At 33.1% G+C, this 17,166-nt stretch overlaps 1 protein-coding gene across 3 annotated transcripts in view; it reads left to right on the top strand.

Annotated features, from left to right (window-relative positions):
• The window catches only part of LOC145666720 (lipase maturation factor 1-like), a 53,949-nt gene extending 37,563 nt beyond the window's left edge, over window positions 1–16,386 (top strand). For all 3 annotated transcript variants that reach the window (XM_081734242.1, XM_081734241.1, XM_081734243.1), the window contains exons 9-12: window positions 1,656–1,806; window positions 11,001–11,181; window positions 13,562–13,674; window positions 16,067–16,386. In XM_081734242.1, the coding sequence (XP_081590368.1) occupies window positions 1,656–1,806; window positions 11,001–11,181; window positions 13,562–13,674; window positions 16,067–16,241 (620 nt within the window). In that variant the 3' untranslated portion in view covers window positions 16,242–16,386. The remainder of the gene's footprint in view (window positions 1–1,655; window positions 1,807–11,000; window positions 11,182–13,561; window positions 13,675–16,066) is intronic.
• The last annotated feature ends 780 nt before the right edge of the window (window positions 16,387–17,166 follow it).

The raw sequence follows: 17,166 nt of genomic DNA, 5'->3' as shown, positions 1-17,166 counted from the left end.
CATTTCGATTCTCCGAGCGTATTCACTTTCCATTTAGCAATCGGCACTTATTGTGATTGCGAAACATTTTCACGTATTCGCTGTTCCTGGCGCAAGATTTTTTTTTTTTTTTTTTTTTTATTCATTTTGTAATTGATAATCCAGACAACAAGCATAAGTACCACTATTGTATAGTCATAAATAAGTAGAGGCTCCATAGAGTAGTCATAAATAAGTAGTCATAAACAAGTCTATTTCTTAGGGCTCCAACCTCTACTTATTTATGTTCCTGGTTGCATATTATACGTTCACTAGTCAGTTCTATACTCAAAGATGCCAAATGTTAGGTCTTTTCTTTTCTTTATTTCTTAATTTGCTTTTATTTATTTTTATTTATTTTTTTTTTTTATTATTTTTTTAAAATTTATTTAGACATTACTGGGTCCAAAGAGCAGAATCTCACAGTAGAGCATTTCCTTTCCGTTGAGTACAAGAATTAAAGTGAAAATAAACTAAAACCCGGCTACAGAAAGAAGAACTAAAACGCAAGATGTTTGCAGTGTTATCGTAGAGAGTCCAGACTTGTTCCATTTGCTTTCAGTTAACAACAGCTTTCAAACGATATGCTACTTGACCCCTCTTGCATTTTGAAAATTTTGAGTAGGACCCCGTCCGAGACCCTGTGGAGGACCCTGGGATAAACATTTTTACTTTCAGTCATTGTACTTTTGAATTGATGACACACGTGTTTTCCTGTTTTGACATCTGTCTCACCGTTTCAGGTTTATTGGGCAGTGGCCATAGATTTTAATGTTTTTGCTGGCATTTTGAACGGAGACCATTTTACACGGGGTAATTTTAGAGAGTCGATACTATTTCCGTTTTCTTTCATTTCCCAACAGCTTTCCAACGATATGCTACTTGACTTGTCTTACCAAAATTTGGAAATTTTGAGTAGGACCCCGTCCGAGACCCTGTGGAGGACCCTGGGTCAAATATTTTTACTTTCAATCATTGTACTTTTGAAAATATGACACACATGTTGTCCTGTCTTGACATCTGTCTCACCGTTTCAGCTTTTTTGGGGTGGCCATAGACTTTACAATGACGTTTTTACTGACATTTTGAGCGGCTGCTATTTTGCACAGGGTAATTTTAGAGAGTCGAGATTTTTTCATCTTCTTTCATTTGCACTGAATATGTATTGCATGTATCATATACCTACTACTCAGGCGTATCTGTTGCTGTAAACGCTGTTTGCTTCCTAATATATCTAAATATATTATCAAAGCTTGAAAAATCTTGCTTGCAAGTACTAGCTAGACCATATTGAAGTCACAGTGTCTTCACTTACCAAATGTAAAAAAAGTACTTGCCACTAGCGAGCAGATTTTTCAAACCCTGATTATTATTATAAATAAGGTTTCCTTGAGCTAGATCCGTCACTGACTGCCGAAATACTATGATACAAGTATTTTCACACTATATATATATGCGCGCTTTAATGGTTCATTAGATTCAAAACTAATCGGATTGTTGCATTAATTATTACTAAGGAAACGAAATAAAATGGATTATAGGTTAATCTGCATTGGCTATAGTAATATATATACAGTGTGTGAATCACATTGGTTAAGTGAGTTTAAAATGACTGCCACTTGCATTTTGTGTTATAGGTTACCTCAGAAAATCTGTTACCGCAGCAATTGCTGTTTTAATTGCCTACTTAAGTTTACCTGTAGTCATCAATCTTTTGTCAACACGTCAAGCTATGAATACTTCATTTGAACCTTTCCGGATTGTGAATACCTATGGAGCTTTTGGAAGGTATGTTCTTCCATTCTTATTGAATAAAACTAAGTTATGTAAGAAATTACTGGAATTGAATATGCTTGGTGTTTATATATGCATATGGAATGCATATATATATATATATATATATATATATATATATATATATATATATATATATATATTGCATTTAGGATACGTATTTTAAGGTTTCTGTTTAACTAAAAGAAAGAAAAAAAACAACATTACAAGTTTGTGAACCTGTAAGTTAATGATTATAGCAGCAATCTTAAAAGTGCTTTCCAGTTATTAGCATGGTTATGTTCTGACTAGTTCTGCATTCTATTTGACGTTATGAAAGGTCTAATGGAAAGTGTTCATAGCAGCAAGAAGAAGAAGGAAAAAATCGTTTGCAAAGAACAGTGCTTAAGTACAAGGGATTTGATTCATTGGAGTGGAGTTTAAGAGCCCCATTTCAGCACCCAGGTTATATGAGACGTAGATCTACAGTTTAAGATGGAATCCGAACCACCGTAATGCGTTCAAATTTTCCAAAGCTCTTCCATCGGAAATCAAACCTGGAACCCCGTGGACCACAGGCACTCGTCTAGCTACTAGATCAACAGAGATGGCCACGAGGGATTTGCATTAGCAGTAGTTTTAACCTTATCATTGCTAATCAGTGAGTACATACAATCAGTGCAATATGCTATTCTGAAAAGAAACGAGAATTACATGTGAGTTACCCTGAGCTACCGGTGAAGGCGACAGTGTTTGCTGAAACAGAAAAATAAATAAATAAATAGCATAATCAAAATACAATTTAGATGCAGTGAATAATTATTTTTTTACAAAGTGTAATGATATTAAAGAACTTGAGAACTTATACCTCTTTCAAAAATCTGGGCTAAAACCGTTTAAATGCGTGATATAAAACTATGTTTGGTACGGCTTTCGATATCCTCCACTGATAAGTATGATTACGCTAAGCATAAAGGAAGGTAATTTCCAGTAGCTTTTATAAACTAAACGCTAATAAATCCATGGAAAATAGCATAGTATTCGAGTGAGACATGGGATCGTGTTGTGGCATAATCTAAACTGAGGTGCCTTCTAATCGTGCGCCCGTTAAACAAAACAAAACAACAAAAAAAAAAAAAAAAAAAGAATTCTCACCCAAGGGCTTACAATTGAGATGAAACAGATTGCTAGATGTAACTAAATAGTTGGAACAAAAGAATCCTGAAGCTCTCATGAAAAATTAATTATTTATCTAAAATAATGAAAGCATTACTGCCAGGGTGGATTGATTTAAATCAGTCTGATTTAAATCACTTGATTTTTCTAATAAAAATCGTTGATTTAAATCAAATTCCGAAATAAATTAATTTAAAGTGAAAATAAGTAAAATCCAGCCTCTGTTGTGTTATTTCAATTATGGAAGATAATCATAATACAATAAGATGTAAATGTATGTACAACACAGTATGAAAACGAATGTTTCATACAGAGGATGATTAGGGAAAATCCCGTTTCGAACGGGTAACGGAGGAATTCTGCTTTCTTATCTTCGAAACATATGGTTTTTAAATCGTTAACTATTCCAACGAGAAAATCACCATGGACGTTTAAGACGAAAATTCTTTTGTGTGCGCGTCTGTTTGTTTCTTCCCAGATAATAGGGGCGTATTTATAAAGGGGTCCGATTCCCTCTCCGAAACTTAATCTATTTTAGATTTTATAACTTTAGGCGAAATTTGCGTATTTTATATGTATTTCGTGCCGCAAGCTAGTTCCGTTGCCGTACGTTTTTCCTTAGTGCTTAAGAAACATTGTTTGGGATTAGAGATGCAAAGTAGCCGGCTTTTTTTAATTGATTTTTTTTTCACATAAAAAGCCGGTATTTTAGGAGAAAAATGAAAATTTTGGCTTTTTTCATTTTCATGATTTTTCTATCTAAATAGCTTTCTTATATTATACTCTATAGTTAAACAAGATTACATGACCTAAATGCCATATTTCCCTCTAGAATTCACCATCATAATGGATGGAGCACATGTTTTATGAATTAAACATTAAGTACTTAGTATTTGAGAGCAATTTTAGAAGCTATATAACTTTATTTTAACTTCTGAGTTATCGACATTTTTTTCTTCTTTAGATCATTTCATTTTTAGTTATTCGTGTTTCATTTCTAGAGCTTAGTACTCTAGTTTCTAACACATAGTTAAACTTATGTTTTTCAATATATCGGTCAGAGCATACTTCCACATTTCTGTTATACTGTAGCTGTGTAATTATGTAGCAATAATCTTCCGGATGCAACCGTGAATACCATTTTATACAAATAATCAGTACGGATTTAGAAAAGTGTTTTCGGAGGGTTTTTTCTTATTAATGGTTAGTTTTTTTTTCTAAAAATGCCTGATTTTCATTTGAGGGGAGCTTAAAGTTTATGAGTAAAGACATAACTAAAATTTCGTTTGTTTTAGAAATTCCGTAATTTCGGAGAACAGGCTTCAGTCACCCCCACCCTGACCCCTTTCTCAAATCCGTCATTGCTAATAATTAGTAATAACAACAATTTAAAACATAAGAAATGAAATCAGCCAGGAATCACAGTACACGCAATATCTCTACATTCACAGATAGAATTAAGAACTTTTGTCGGAATGGTCGAATGCGGGACTAAATCCCGGATTTCCCAATAGAAGCGGAAAAGCTAACCACTTGTTGTGCTTAACTTAAATGTATTTCTTAGTTTTTCCTTTTTTTCTTTTTTTAAGGGAAAGTTCCGTAATGACATGTTGAATTCTTGTTAAAAATTCAGAAACCTTCGAGACTGGGTGAACCGTGATGGTGGTTATATGTTCCAAAGCCTTGGAAACTAAATGCTCAGATGAACAGTATTACGCATATGATCCATGAACAGAAAATTCAGTACTTTCCTGACTCTAAACAAGCTTAAGGAACAGTCAGTGCATTACAGAATTTGGTACGTTATCGATTTTGGAGATCCGAAGCACCTGATAGGTGGTAACAGATTATTACGTATGTAATAAATGAATAGAAAATACATTTTCAACATTTCTGTTCCATTTCAAAGAAGTTTCTGTAAGGGTAGCAAAGGCGGAAGCAAGAGGTGCATTAACAAATTAGGTGATTTTTGAGCTTCCTATACAAATATTGCATTTTCTTCAGTCTTTTAAAGCAATAAGTTGAATTGTAATAAAACAATAATTATTTTTCATTGTTACTCTAGTACGAATGTTTATGAAGATCTCCGAAGTCAGACATAATAAACTTATAGGCTAAAACAGATTGACAAGGGAATGATATTTATTTATTTATTTAGCAATCACCGGATGCAGCTCAGAGGCTATTTTATACTGGATATCTAACAACAACATGGAAAAGATATGGGAAGTTTTCGGCCAGGGCCTGTTTTAGTAGGTACCATCCCGGCATTTGCCTGGTAGGACTGAGGGAAACACTGGAAAACTCCAGTCAGGATGGTCGGCAGCGGGAATCGAACCCATGACCTCCCGAATGCGAAGCTAACGTTGTACCACTTGAGCCACTTGATATACGTAATGAACAAAGAAAAGAACATGTTATTTTTGAGAAGGTTACGGCGTCGAAACTTAAATTTGTTTTGTGAGTTTGTTCAGTAAATATATTATTATCTTCCCGATATGTTATTTGTTTGAACTCACACACACAGTACAATAAATTCTGTATGTCATGTAACAGTTTTTCCTTGTTTTTTATTTTTAATTCACAATAAAAAATATTGCTTATAATGCATATGAAAGTTAAAACTTAACTGCAACTTATATACATGGATTAATTTTTGGGATTCATAATAAAAATTAAAATTGTTTGAAGCATATTTTCGAAATTCATGTTTATTTCCGAGGTTTTGTATTATCATCTGCATCTACTACTACTTAAATGAATTTTTGTATTGTAGAAAAGCGAAACAAAACCTGCTTTATCAATTTAAAGCAGAATTTGGAAAAAGCCCAAAATTTCCCAAGCAAAAAAGCGAAGCAGAAAAAACCGAGTTTCCCCCCTCTCCCAAAAAAAGACGTTTATTTTTCCGAACCCTTGCATCTCTATTTGGGATTGAAATAAGATAACGACTGGCAATCAATTCAAAATTCAAGCCCAATACTTTCACTTAAATGGCATAATTAACATTTAATATTAATTCCTAATGTTTTATCTTCAGTTCGTGATACGCGAAAAGAAAGATTTGATTTAAATAAAAAAAAATCGATTTAAATCAAAAAAATCCACAAAAATGATTTTTTTAAAAAATCATGATTTTTTTCCACCCTGATCACTGCATAACACAAAAAAGATGTACTGTATAAATAATTTCGCTAAACATGTTATCAAATATGGAGGGAAAAAATAGGAAGAAAAAAGAATAAGCTGAATGGCATTGAATGAGCAGAATAGATAGATAGCAGGAAGTAGAGGGAAAGTGGGAGAAAAACTGGAAAGTAGTAAGTGGAGTCGAGTACGGAGAAAGATCCATTCGATTCTGTAGTGGAATCTGACACTCTGTACTCGCTATCTTTGGAATCGATTTTTTCTGGACTCTCTGTGGATATTTTCTACACTAAGAGCAGATACGGCTACCCGCATTCGATTCTTTAGTGGAATCTGACCCTCTGTACTCGCTATCTTTGGAATCGTTTCTTTCTGGACTCTCTCTGGGTATTTTCTACACTAGAGAGCAGATACGGTTTGGAAGCCTTGAAGTGGTGTTTGAGGAAAATAGCACTTTGTTCTTCAGCGTAAGACAACGTTGATACATCTTTCAAAAACTCCTGTATAAAAAACAGAAAGAAAGAAAGAAAGAAGTTGGTGTGTGCGATTGCACATGCACTGCATCCCGATCTGCTAACATTGGTCATATGGCAAGGAGCTTCTGTATGCTAACATGGAAAAGCACCTTTATATCTGCGTCACTCCTCTCTTCTCATGTTTCCGACTTGTGATTGCAGTTACTGGAACCCATACGTCTACTTTCTTAATAGCTACAAATTCCTTGACTTAAAAACGCTTGACTCAATCATCCTTTGCAGCTTGGATGCAATTGACGGAGAGGATAAGTACCAACAACTTCGAATAAAGAAAAGAGTAGTTAAGAAAATACAAACATGATTCTCAAAAAGAGGCCATATAGAATTAAATTGGTGATGCATAGAGCTCAATCTAATTATTTGTACCGGGATAGAGAGAGTATTATGTAGAATATGTCGGTGTTCTTGTTTTCAATTCTGCTAAACATGAATTACCAATCATTGTTTTTATTTTATAGTACAAGTACATGTGGAAAACATAGCTTGCTTGTATTATAATCCAGTAAATGAAATAGAATATACGTTATCATTAAAGTACACTTCGTGCTTTAGAGCAGTGAGTAACCTTTCGATACTCGTGGACCAACATATGGCGGAAATGTGTTGGGGACCGGCAAAATATAAAGCAATGCGCATTGCTAGTGATAATAAGCAAAAATTTCTCATATCGGCTGGTTGAAAATGACTGCTTTACAGTATATGTTATCGTTTATTTTATTTAACTAACGTTTAACAATACTGTTGCATAAGTTTTGCATTTAAAAAATAAGTAAATTTGCATTAACCAATAATTATTTACTATGTTTGAAAACAAATAATAAATTGATATTAACACATTTCGATGCTGGCGTTCGTCCGCTTCACACAAACTCACGTCTTATGATAAGGACACTTTTTTTTCCCTTTTTTCCTCATTGTTTTGCTCATGTGATTTCCTAGTGTCAGCATGTTTATTTTGTTTCTTACTATTTGGGATAAGGCATGTACTGTAAGTGGCACAAATTAATACAAAAGATTCACTGAGAAAATTGGGAGCGGGAAGTGCACGCCTTGCTCTCCCAACATCGTCGCGATTCTTTATGAGTATTCAAAGAACCACATTATTTCAGAATATGGAAAAGAATACCATGTTCATGGAGAAGTCTAAAGCAATGTTGTGTTCTTACCATTTGGAGGGAGAGGGAGTGCAGAGGAGCATCAGTAGGGACGAAACTTTTTCGTTAATGCGATATGTGCGAAACGTTAAAAATGCGTATATATTTCAAGAAACCTCAGTTTTCGTGTCAGAGCTAGAAATCACATTTATATTATCGCGAATTTTTGTGAAATTCGGCATTACTTGCGATAAATGCGAATGAAAACGAAAAAGTGGAATTTTTTTTGTTAATTATTGCTAATAATTACTAGAAAGCGCATTTCCAATATTATTTAACCTAAAAAACGTTGAATTTACAAAAAAAAAAAGCTCTGCGAGTTATTTGATCCAGAAACTGTTTCACTTCATAAAGATGTAGACATCAACAAAACTGAACTGTTGTTTAAATCCTGGACTGTGTTTTGTGGTGAAAATGTTCATGATCTGTTGGTTGCTTTTCATAAATTTAAAATTAAAGTTATTGACGTTCTCAACAGTGAGGATAAGGAAGTTGACATTATATCATTGTTAAACAGTTTAAAAGTTAACCACAGGTCTTTCGCTTCAGCTCGTTACGTTCAATATGGTTGCCAGTCTCGACTGTTGATGCCGAGAGATTCTTTTCCAAGTATATTGTTACTGACAGAAGAACAAACTTAAAAGAAAAATTGGTAATATCTTGCTGCATGTTATCCTTTAATTAAGGATGACGTTAGAGGAAGTGTTTAAATTTTTGCATTAATCTCTATATTTCAGTGAATGCATTAGCTAGAATGTGCACATAATCAAAGTATAACCTCATTTTTGTATTAGATATATACCTTACTACAAAAAATATACGGTTTACAAGTTCTATATTTGAAAAAAATGCTACATTTAAAAAATAAATGCGAAAATTGTGATAATTAATGCTACAAAATATCAAAATTGTTACGAAAAAGTTTCGTCTCTAGGCATCAGGCATCAGTATACCTGATACATAACTATTCAGCAATCTCTGAACAGAGGAATTTCATCTTAGTGTGCATCATTTAAAAAGAAGAAAGAAAAAAGTTCGAGATTTTATTACCGACTATGTTGTGTTCGCTATGCATATGTGTTAGTAGTTTCGTGTTAACTGAACTGCTGAATTTTCTGTTATATCTGTGAATAATATATATCTGTTAAATTATCTGACTTTTGAATGAGCACAAACAATAGCAACAATTTGGCAATTACGAAAGTCCTTGTTTGTAATATTCAGTTTTAAACAAGAGTATACTGCTGAATCCCAGGAAAAATATGAAGAGATCATTTAAATAACAAATAAAAACTTGGGTGTCAACTTATCTCGTATCACCCAACTAAAAGTGCTTATTTCACGAATGGTGTTTATTATCGAGTGAAATAATAATAATAATAATAATAATAATAATAATAATAATAATAATAATAATAATAATAATAATAATAATAATAATAATAATAATAATAATAATTGTATGTAGATGTGTAAAGAAAGGAGAGAACTACATTCGTTGGACATGTCATAACATTAAAATGTTATTTTGAATTGTTAATAATAGTCATAATATAGCTTCATAAATATGAAATTGCATACTGTATAAAAAGGGGAGGAAAAGATAATACAGTATAATCTGATAGGTTCAAATCAATATAATTTTTCTGTAACTCCGTGTGTCTGCGGAGGAAGCGTAGGTAAACGATTGGCATTTTCGCTTCCCAGCCACAAGATATAGGGATTTCGATTCGTTTGCTGACAATTCTATAATTTTTCCAGTCTTTTATTGCAGTCCTACTATGCGAATACTGAAATAGTATCTTTATATAAGCCCCAGCAGATGCCCTTCCAAGACACCTGTCCACATTTTATTAGTTACTTGCAGTGTGAAATAACTTCATTGTTACCTTTGAAACTTTTTATTGCAAATAGTACTAAATATTTCAATAAATCCTCGAAAATTAAAAAAGATTCTTTGTTTCATTATGGTCACTGAATAACTCATGTCGCAGTAGAGTCCAGTACTGAATCGTAACTGAGTGAGAAGTGGTGAGGAGAATTTGCTATCTTTATTTAAGTAGTTTGACGGTTTACATAGCACTGATGAGACTTGCTAATAGAACTTGTTTGTTAATAGAATATTATATTATTATTGATAGTAATCATACCAATCAACTTTTCTCAAGAAAATGAACTCAGTTGAGGGCAAAGATAATTTCGAAAAAGGTATCTCCAACTTTAGTGCAAAGGGATCTGCACATGACTTACATATGCTTTACTAAATTAGCTTATCCAAAATGCAAATAGCGTATAAATAAAAACTATAGAAATGAAAACCATATTCGATTAAGGGTTACTTCACATAAATAGGTTAAGTTTTTAGTGCTGCTTTATAGTATACTTTACCTTCACTAAATTACAAAGATAGTAATAAAAATAGAAAATGAGAAAGCTATTTACGTTGCTTGAGTCATAAATGTTTATTTCATCACTCGCGTCTGTTCTGTTCCTTTAAATTGTGATTTCAGGAGGGAAGTTTAGATAAAAGACTGGCCTCCTGTATAAAATATTCACAGCACCGAATGGAAAAATTCAGTTCGAAGGGTCAGTCAGCTCGAATTCCGTAGACTTTGATCTCCTAAGCAACTAACGATACGATATTCGCAACGAAATATCCAGATTTTGCGTTGCCTCTTAAATTTTGCATATCAATGTATGTTATGTGAAAATAGTGATTGATCTTGAATGTTAAAATTGTAACGAACCGAAGCCATTACATTCTGAGTATTAGTTCAGCCAGAATGGTTTGTAGCGGCTCTCACTACCCATTTAGAGTTCTACTTAGTTTCATTAAGTAAATAATGTAATATTACGTTTAATAAATATCATGACTGTGGTTGTCTAGAATGTGTGCTTCTTGAGAGACATTATTGTAAGCATACAGTAGATATGATTTCTCCAAGTATATATCTAATATTAAAAATATATTTAGTAATTATAAAATAAATTTATTAAGTATAAATTTAATAAATAAATAAATAAATAAGTAAATAAAATATAAATTGAACTAATTACAGTATAACCGCGAATATTAAAAACAAAATGTATTTTAGTTTGAATTAAGATTCAAAATGAAAATACAAATTTAATTTTAAATATTAGCCAGTTATGCTATCTAATGAAACAGTTAGTTATATACTTGTTTTTGTTTCAACAGTGTTACGAAGAAACGAACAGAGGTTATTTTAGAAGGAACTTACGATGAAATCCTAAATGCCGATACAGAATGGCTGGAGTATGAATTCAAATGTAAACCTGGAGACGTGAAACGAAGACCATGTCTAATTTCCCCGTACCACTACAGATTGGATTGGTTAATGTGGTTTGCAGCTTTTCAGGTAAATAAGAAATACATACAATAGATATATTCTCTATTCAAGCTGGTTTTTTACCCAAATTTTAAATTTCAAGGGACGTTAGTCGCATTTTCGTCTTCACTTTTGCAACTCAATAGCCATAGTTTCAGGGAAGAAAAACGCTCCTACTGTATTCTCTGTTGGAAATGGTGTCCAACGTTCGATACCATAAGACATTGATGAGTTTTGGATTTGAAATTTGGCAACATTGTTGTGATTGACAGCTGGCATGTATCTTACTATAATGAGATTTGAAAAGGAATAGCTATATGTTAGTACATAGTGAAATAATAATTGCAGCTCAAAATAAACTTTGGTAGATAATAAAAACGGTCACGCAGAAGTAGTTCCAATTTTGTCCGATAGATGTCAACAGCTGAAGGATATTTGCTGGATCTAACAGCGAGATATGTAACTTTACTTTCATTTTAAAAATAGAAAATGTAATATGAATAGCTACCGTTAAAGTCCCCCATTACCTGTGAAGATAATGGATTGGCTCTACTGACGAACTTGGCAGGGAATCACTCTAACTATCCATTGCAATAAATAAATAAATAAATGACCTCCTTGTGGAGTAACGACACACTAACATTACAGGTTACACTTGCGTATTTCTAATAATATATCTTTATATATACACACATATATAGTTAACAAAATAATGGAAATTCCTTAACAAATGCAACTTCTCTGATTCATAAAACATTAGACCACCTTTAGCTCAGTGTAGTTTTTACTTGTCGCGAAATTTAGGCATATAACTCGTGAATCGTTTTCAGAGAAATGGTGCGTCATTCTTCATGTAGTCCAGTGTTCAGTTGTGTCAGCGATGATAGAAAAAGAAATTTTCATCGAACTGAAACAGATCATAGTGTTCGGTTATTTGCAAGTCATAGAATTCAGCAGGTGTTCCGGCATGTAACCCCATTGGAATCCAAATAATTTCTTAAAATCAATATTCATAGAACTGTTTTCATTATGCCAGTAGGTCAAAATCTCATTCTGTACTTGGTCTAGGAACATGGAACAAGATCAAAGATTACTAAAGGCATGATTTACGCGCTCATTAAAGCACTCGTAGCCAATACAGTGGTCAGAATAATCTTGGTAGATTGCTTGCTTATCGTACAACGTTAATATACAGAGATAAAGAAATAAATTAGGTTTACAGAGTTAAATATTTTTCTCAGAAACTTGTGCATGAACGATTTACATTCATCCATATCAGTTTGTTCAATTTAATGAGGTTTATCGGTTGATATATATCTTTTGCTAAAATAAATGTGAGGTAGTTCTGTAGTTTGCACAAATGTTCATTTGTTAGAAAGGATGTATACTTATGATCCTATATACCTGTACTACTTTTGATTCTCACTTTTTTTTTAAAGTCACTTGAATCTCTATTAGTCACTTCCATAAATATTGGAATTCCATGCTAAAGAGACTGGGAAGAAATTTAATGGTTATTACGTGTTTGTCTTGAATCGTTGGATATAAAAATGAAAAGTTTGGTATGTGGAGACTTTGTGTTTCAAAGAATAAAAATGATATCATTGGTGTATATACCTAGGTATATAAAGTAGAACGTAGTAACACTATACTAAAGGTCAACTATAAGAGTTTTCAGGAACTTCAATGCTTCATCAGATAAGAAGGCGAAAGAGGGAAGTAGGAAGAAAATCAAGAGAGAGAGCCGTGAAACGTTCACTTGGGTGCCGTGTTGGAACACAGAATAAAAATAGAAGTCTTACCAGTTTTAATTCTTGGATTGATAATAGCATTAACAATTATATTGTTAATAACTAATAATTACATTTTTGCAAGAATATAATTAAAATCCATAGCAACAGAATTATAGCAATTATGCTCTCTTTCATGCATCTATGTACGATGTGTAGAATATTTTATTAGAAAATATCTTATTATTTTTTTTCCTTCTAATTACTGAGTATACGCAATTTGTAAAGTCTGTGATGTAATTGTTTTGTAAGTTGTATCGTATAAAATGGAAATTCTTTAATTTTTACTTGACACGAAACCCAGAAATTATTCCTTTTGAGTTATTAGAATAACAATATAAACTAATTATACCTTGGTAAACTATCAGCGAATAAAAGAATATTACTGAGGATGTTTGAATAGTGAGTTAAGAATGTAAGTATAAAAAACGGTTTGTTAGTATTATATATATTGTAATCAAAACAGTAGATGATTTCGAAGTTTTATTTTGATTACATAATGCAATGTTTTATAAGTTTAACAAAACAACATTCTAAATGAATTAAGCATAAAAAGTACGTTAAATGTGAAATAAGCAGTAATTACAAATTGGATGTATTGTCTATATTTCTCTTTTCAGGACTATCAATCAAATCCATGGCTTATTCATTTGATTGGAAAGCTTTTAGTCAATGATGGAAATGCCACAGAACTTTTGGAGAAGAATCCCTTTGAGGGAGATGAGCCACCAATGTACGTACATTTATTTTAATGGGAAATAGTTTTATTAGTTGGTCGAGTTGCACGTAATACTGATATAAAATCCAGATGAATGGTAAAATGGTACAACTATAAGGCTATAGAGAACATTCAAAATGCAAGCCGAACTCAAAAGCTTCCGGCGTGCAAAGCTGTGGAACGCAGACTCTGTTGCCGAGCCGAACCTGTCCCAAATTTGGTTCAGATCCAGCCAAATATATATATATGGGGGGTATGTGTGTGTGTGTGTACTGTTCTATTCGTCTGGTCAAAATACTGTCAGTGAAAATGATCCTCTATTAGTCCTTTACCTATACAAGTATTTACCAGAACCAAGCTGATTAAAACTCTCATTAAACTAATTCTGTTCTTCTAACAGCTAAGGACGTTAGTAGGGAAGTCCAGAGATCACTAAAACTGCATATCGACTGTGAACAATCAGTTTATATTCCCTTCCTCAAAATAGTCATGTTATTAAATATTATTAATATCTCTACTTGCACTTCTGTGAGCAGTATGTTTTGATACTTACAAGGAACCATTCCGATTTAATGAATTCAATTGCTGAAAATGATTACTAGCACTGGATTCAGCACCAAAAGAAACAGAGAAAAAGAGGATGTTTAAAAGCAAACCGTATACAGGGATGAAATAAATGAGGGCAAGTGCGAAGATAGAACGTAGAAAATGCCTAGAAATGCTATGTTAATTTTGAAACGAATTCACGTGTATTCTCGCACCGTTTGCAAGATTTGAGCCTACTTCTGATTGGAGTTTCTAATTCATGTATGGTGAGTGTTTTCTTTCTCCTTGCATGGAGTATGTAATAAACAAATACATTATACACATAATGATAATGTCAATGAAATATGGTATTCATTGGGCAAAACACTCCAAACAATAAAGATTATTCCCAGACTGGAGAAGTGGTTATCCTTCGTTTTTCATTATCATTTGGCCATGATACAAACGCCAGAGATATATTAATCCCGTATACAAAAGTGTAATGTTGGAATATATAATTCGTAAGATATGATGCTTTATTTTTTTTAAAAAAAATTCAATACTTCCAGTGTACCCCTAGAAAATGTAATAAAGAAATAACGGCCATTTTAAAAAAGAAATATTCAATTAGAACTGAACAGTTTACACAAAATTTGCAATCGGTCAGTGAAAACGGCATCTTTCTAGAGCTTATGGTTTCCGATATATCATTGTCAAAAGAATTGGCCACAAGCATATAAACTTTTCTTGACAAGAAACACATAAACCTAGCACTTCAATATATAGATAATGTTATGATAAATATGAATTATTTTAACTAGAACTTTTTTCTGCGAGTAGTATGTGCATCACTGTTAGTGGTGTATGTATGTCACTTTAAGAAGAAAAAAGAGCAACAGATAGAATCCACACTATTTACTCAATTACTTTTTACATGTACAATACATAAATAAGAAAAATGTTCCATCAGATAAAATCTGTAAATTGTAATTGGCAACGAACGACATACTTTTAGCGTCATAAAAATTAATTTTTCTCGAAGATTAGGCATGAGAGTTTATCCTCAAAGACGTTATTGTGGTCCGTTCTATGTGACCTTTCTATTGGTATACGAAGGGCGTCCAATAAGTTATCTACCTAGACAGGTTCACTATTTTTCAATGCAGAGGAAAAATAGTCTTTGTCATAGCCTGCAAACTACTGGGAAACAGCCTGTTGGACCTCGTTGTCCAACGAAAAATGTTCTCTGAAACTTCTTTGGGGGCGGGGAACCGTGGTGTTTCCACTGCATGGACTCCTGCTTGCTCTCAGGATCCGATAATGCAGTACTCCAACTTCTACAAATCCATTATTCGCGGCGTCACACACTCTTCTTACGGCCACTGCGTTGCTCCGACTAACATCAAAATGCGCAGCGGGGTTCCCCACAGTGGCCTTGGCGTGCGTTAGGCGTCATTATGCTCCGCCCCTCCCTTCCTGTCGAGGTAGATAACTTATTGGACGCTCCTCGTATGTCTTGTTTTTGAACAATATTATACAAGTAGTTAACCAAAAATGCTGGTTTAACAATTATAACTTTGGGCTATACCTCATTAACCATACTGTGTGTTGTCATCTTGTTAGTGTCATAATGAAAAGTTCGATGAGGGTATGATTCAGTTTCATTGTAATAGGTGGTGGGATTATCGTACGTACATTAAGTTTGAAATGAATAGATTTTTCTCGAAAACTGCGCATGAGGATATATTCACCCCTATCATTTTATTTAGCTCAGTGAAAGATTGATATCACCTTTGTTTTTTTTTTTTTCTTTCTTCATATACGCTAATATAATAGGATTTATTCGGTTTTATTCATATACTGTTATTTTTTTCTTTCAAAGGTACATTCGAGCGCAACATTACCGATATACTTATACAAAAATCGGAAGCAAAGAAGCTGAGGATGGACAATGGTGGGAAAGAACCTTCATTGGAACGTATATGCCTGCACAATCTCTGTCTACAATAAAGCAATATTATAGATATTTTGGATGGAAAATTCCGAAAATAAGATAATCTGGAGTGCAATACAACATGGTGTGGTGGCTTATGCTGTGTGTGTATTTTTTTTTAAAGTATTTTGAACATTTCCACAATATATGTACACTTGATATTTTGTCCGTTATTTTCTGGAACATATACAATAAATACCAACATGAAACCATTTCATTTCATTTCTATAATTAAGTAGAAATGTCATATGTAACAAAGTAGAAAAGTAACAATTTAAATATCAGTTATTTTATAGGTATTTCTCCAAATCTGGTATTGTTACAAGAAGCCCAGTAATTGTTAATGTCGACATTTTCCCACAATGACGCTAGTTTGTATGGACACCATAATACAGAAACGTGTTCTCTAACTGAACAATAGCGTTTTGAAACATTTTTTATTAAAATAATAAGATAGAGATTTATTTAATTTGGATAAGGATTAAATAAAAGTCTCTAACATTGGTTGGAGTTCAGCGTTCCTTTCTAGCACCGAGGCTATATGATACCTAGACTTTGAGATCCGGTAGAATGCTATCCGTGTTGGGCATTCATCAATTAAAATCAATTGCAAGTAATCATCAATAGAAAGTAATTGTTCTGAAATTAATATCAATTGCCATTGAATTCAATGACATGATTTGCAATTAAATCAATTGGACACCAGGAAATTAAAACGTGGAATTGTTAGTGCAGTTGACGTCAGTAATTAAAAGTAAAGATCAGAAGATGTGAGTATATTGTGTTGTCCGCTTGTTACTGTTTTACATATTTGAAAAATGGTGCTTATATAAAATGCTGGATAACCACCATCCCCCCCCCCCTCATCTTAGGAAGAAAGCCAGAAAGGACAGTTTTCTGATGTATTTATGGTTCTATCTCCCTCGGAAAGTCTCTATATGCCTGCCATGCTAAAACAAAGAGTGCCGATCAAATCAGCGATTAAAAAA

Source organism: Thermobia domestica, chromosome 12, assembly GCF_964235325.1.
Source record: "Thermobia domestica chromosome 12, izTheDome1.hap1.1, whole genome shotgun sequence".
In the NCBI taxonomy this organism is placed as follows: Eukaryota; Metazoa; Arthropoda; class Insecta; order Zygentoma; family Lepismatidae; genus Thermobia; species Thermobia domestica.
The sequence above is the reverse complement of the archived record's forward strand: the minus strand, read 5'-3'. Positions and strand labels throughout refer to the sequence as shown.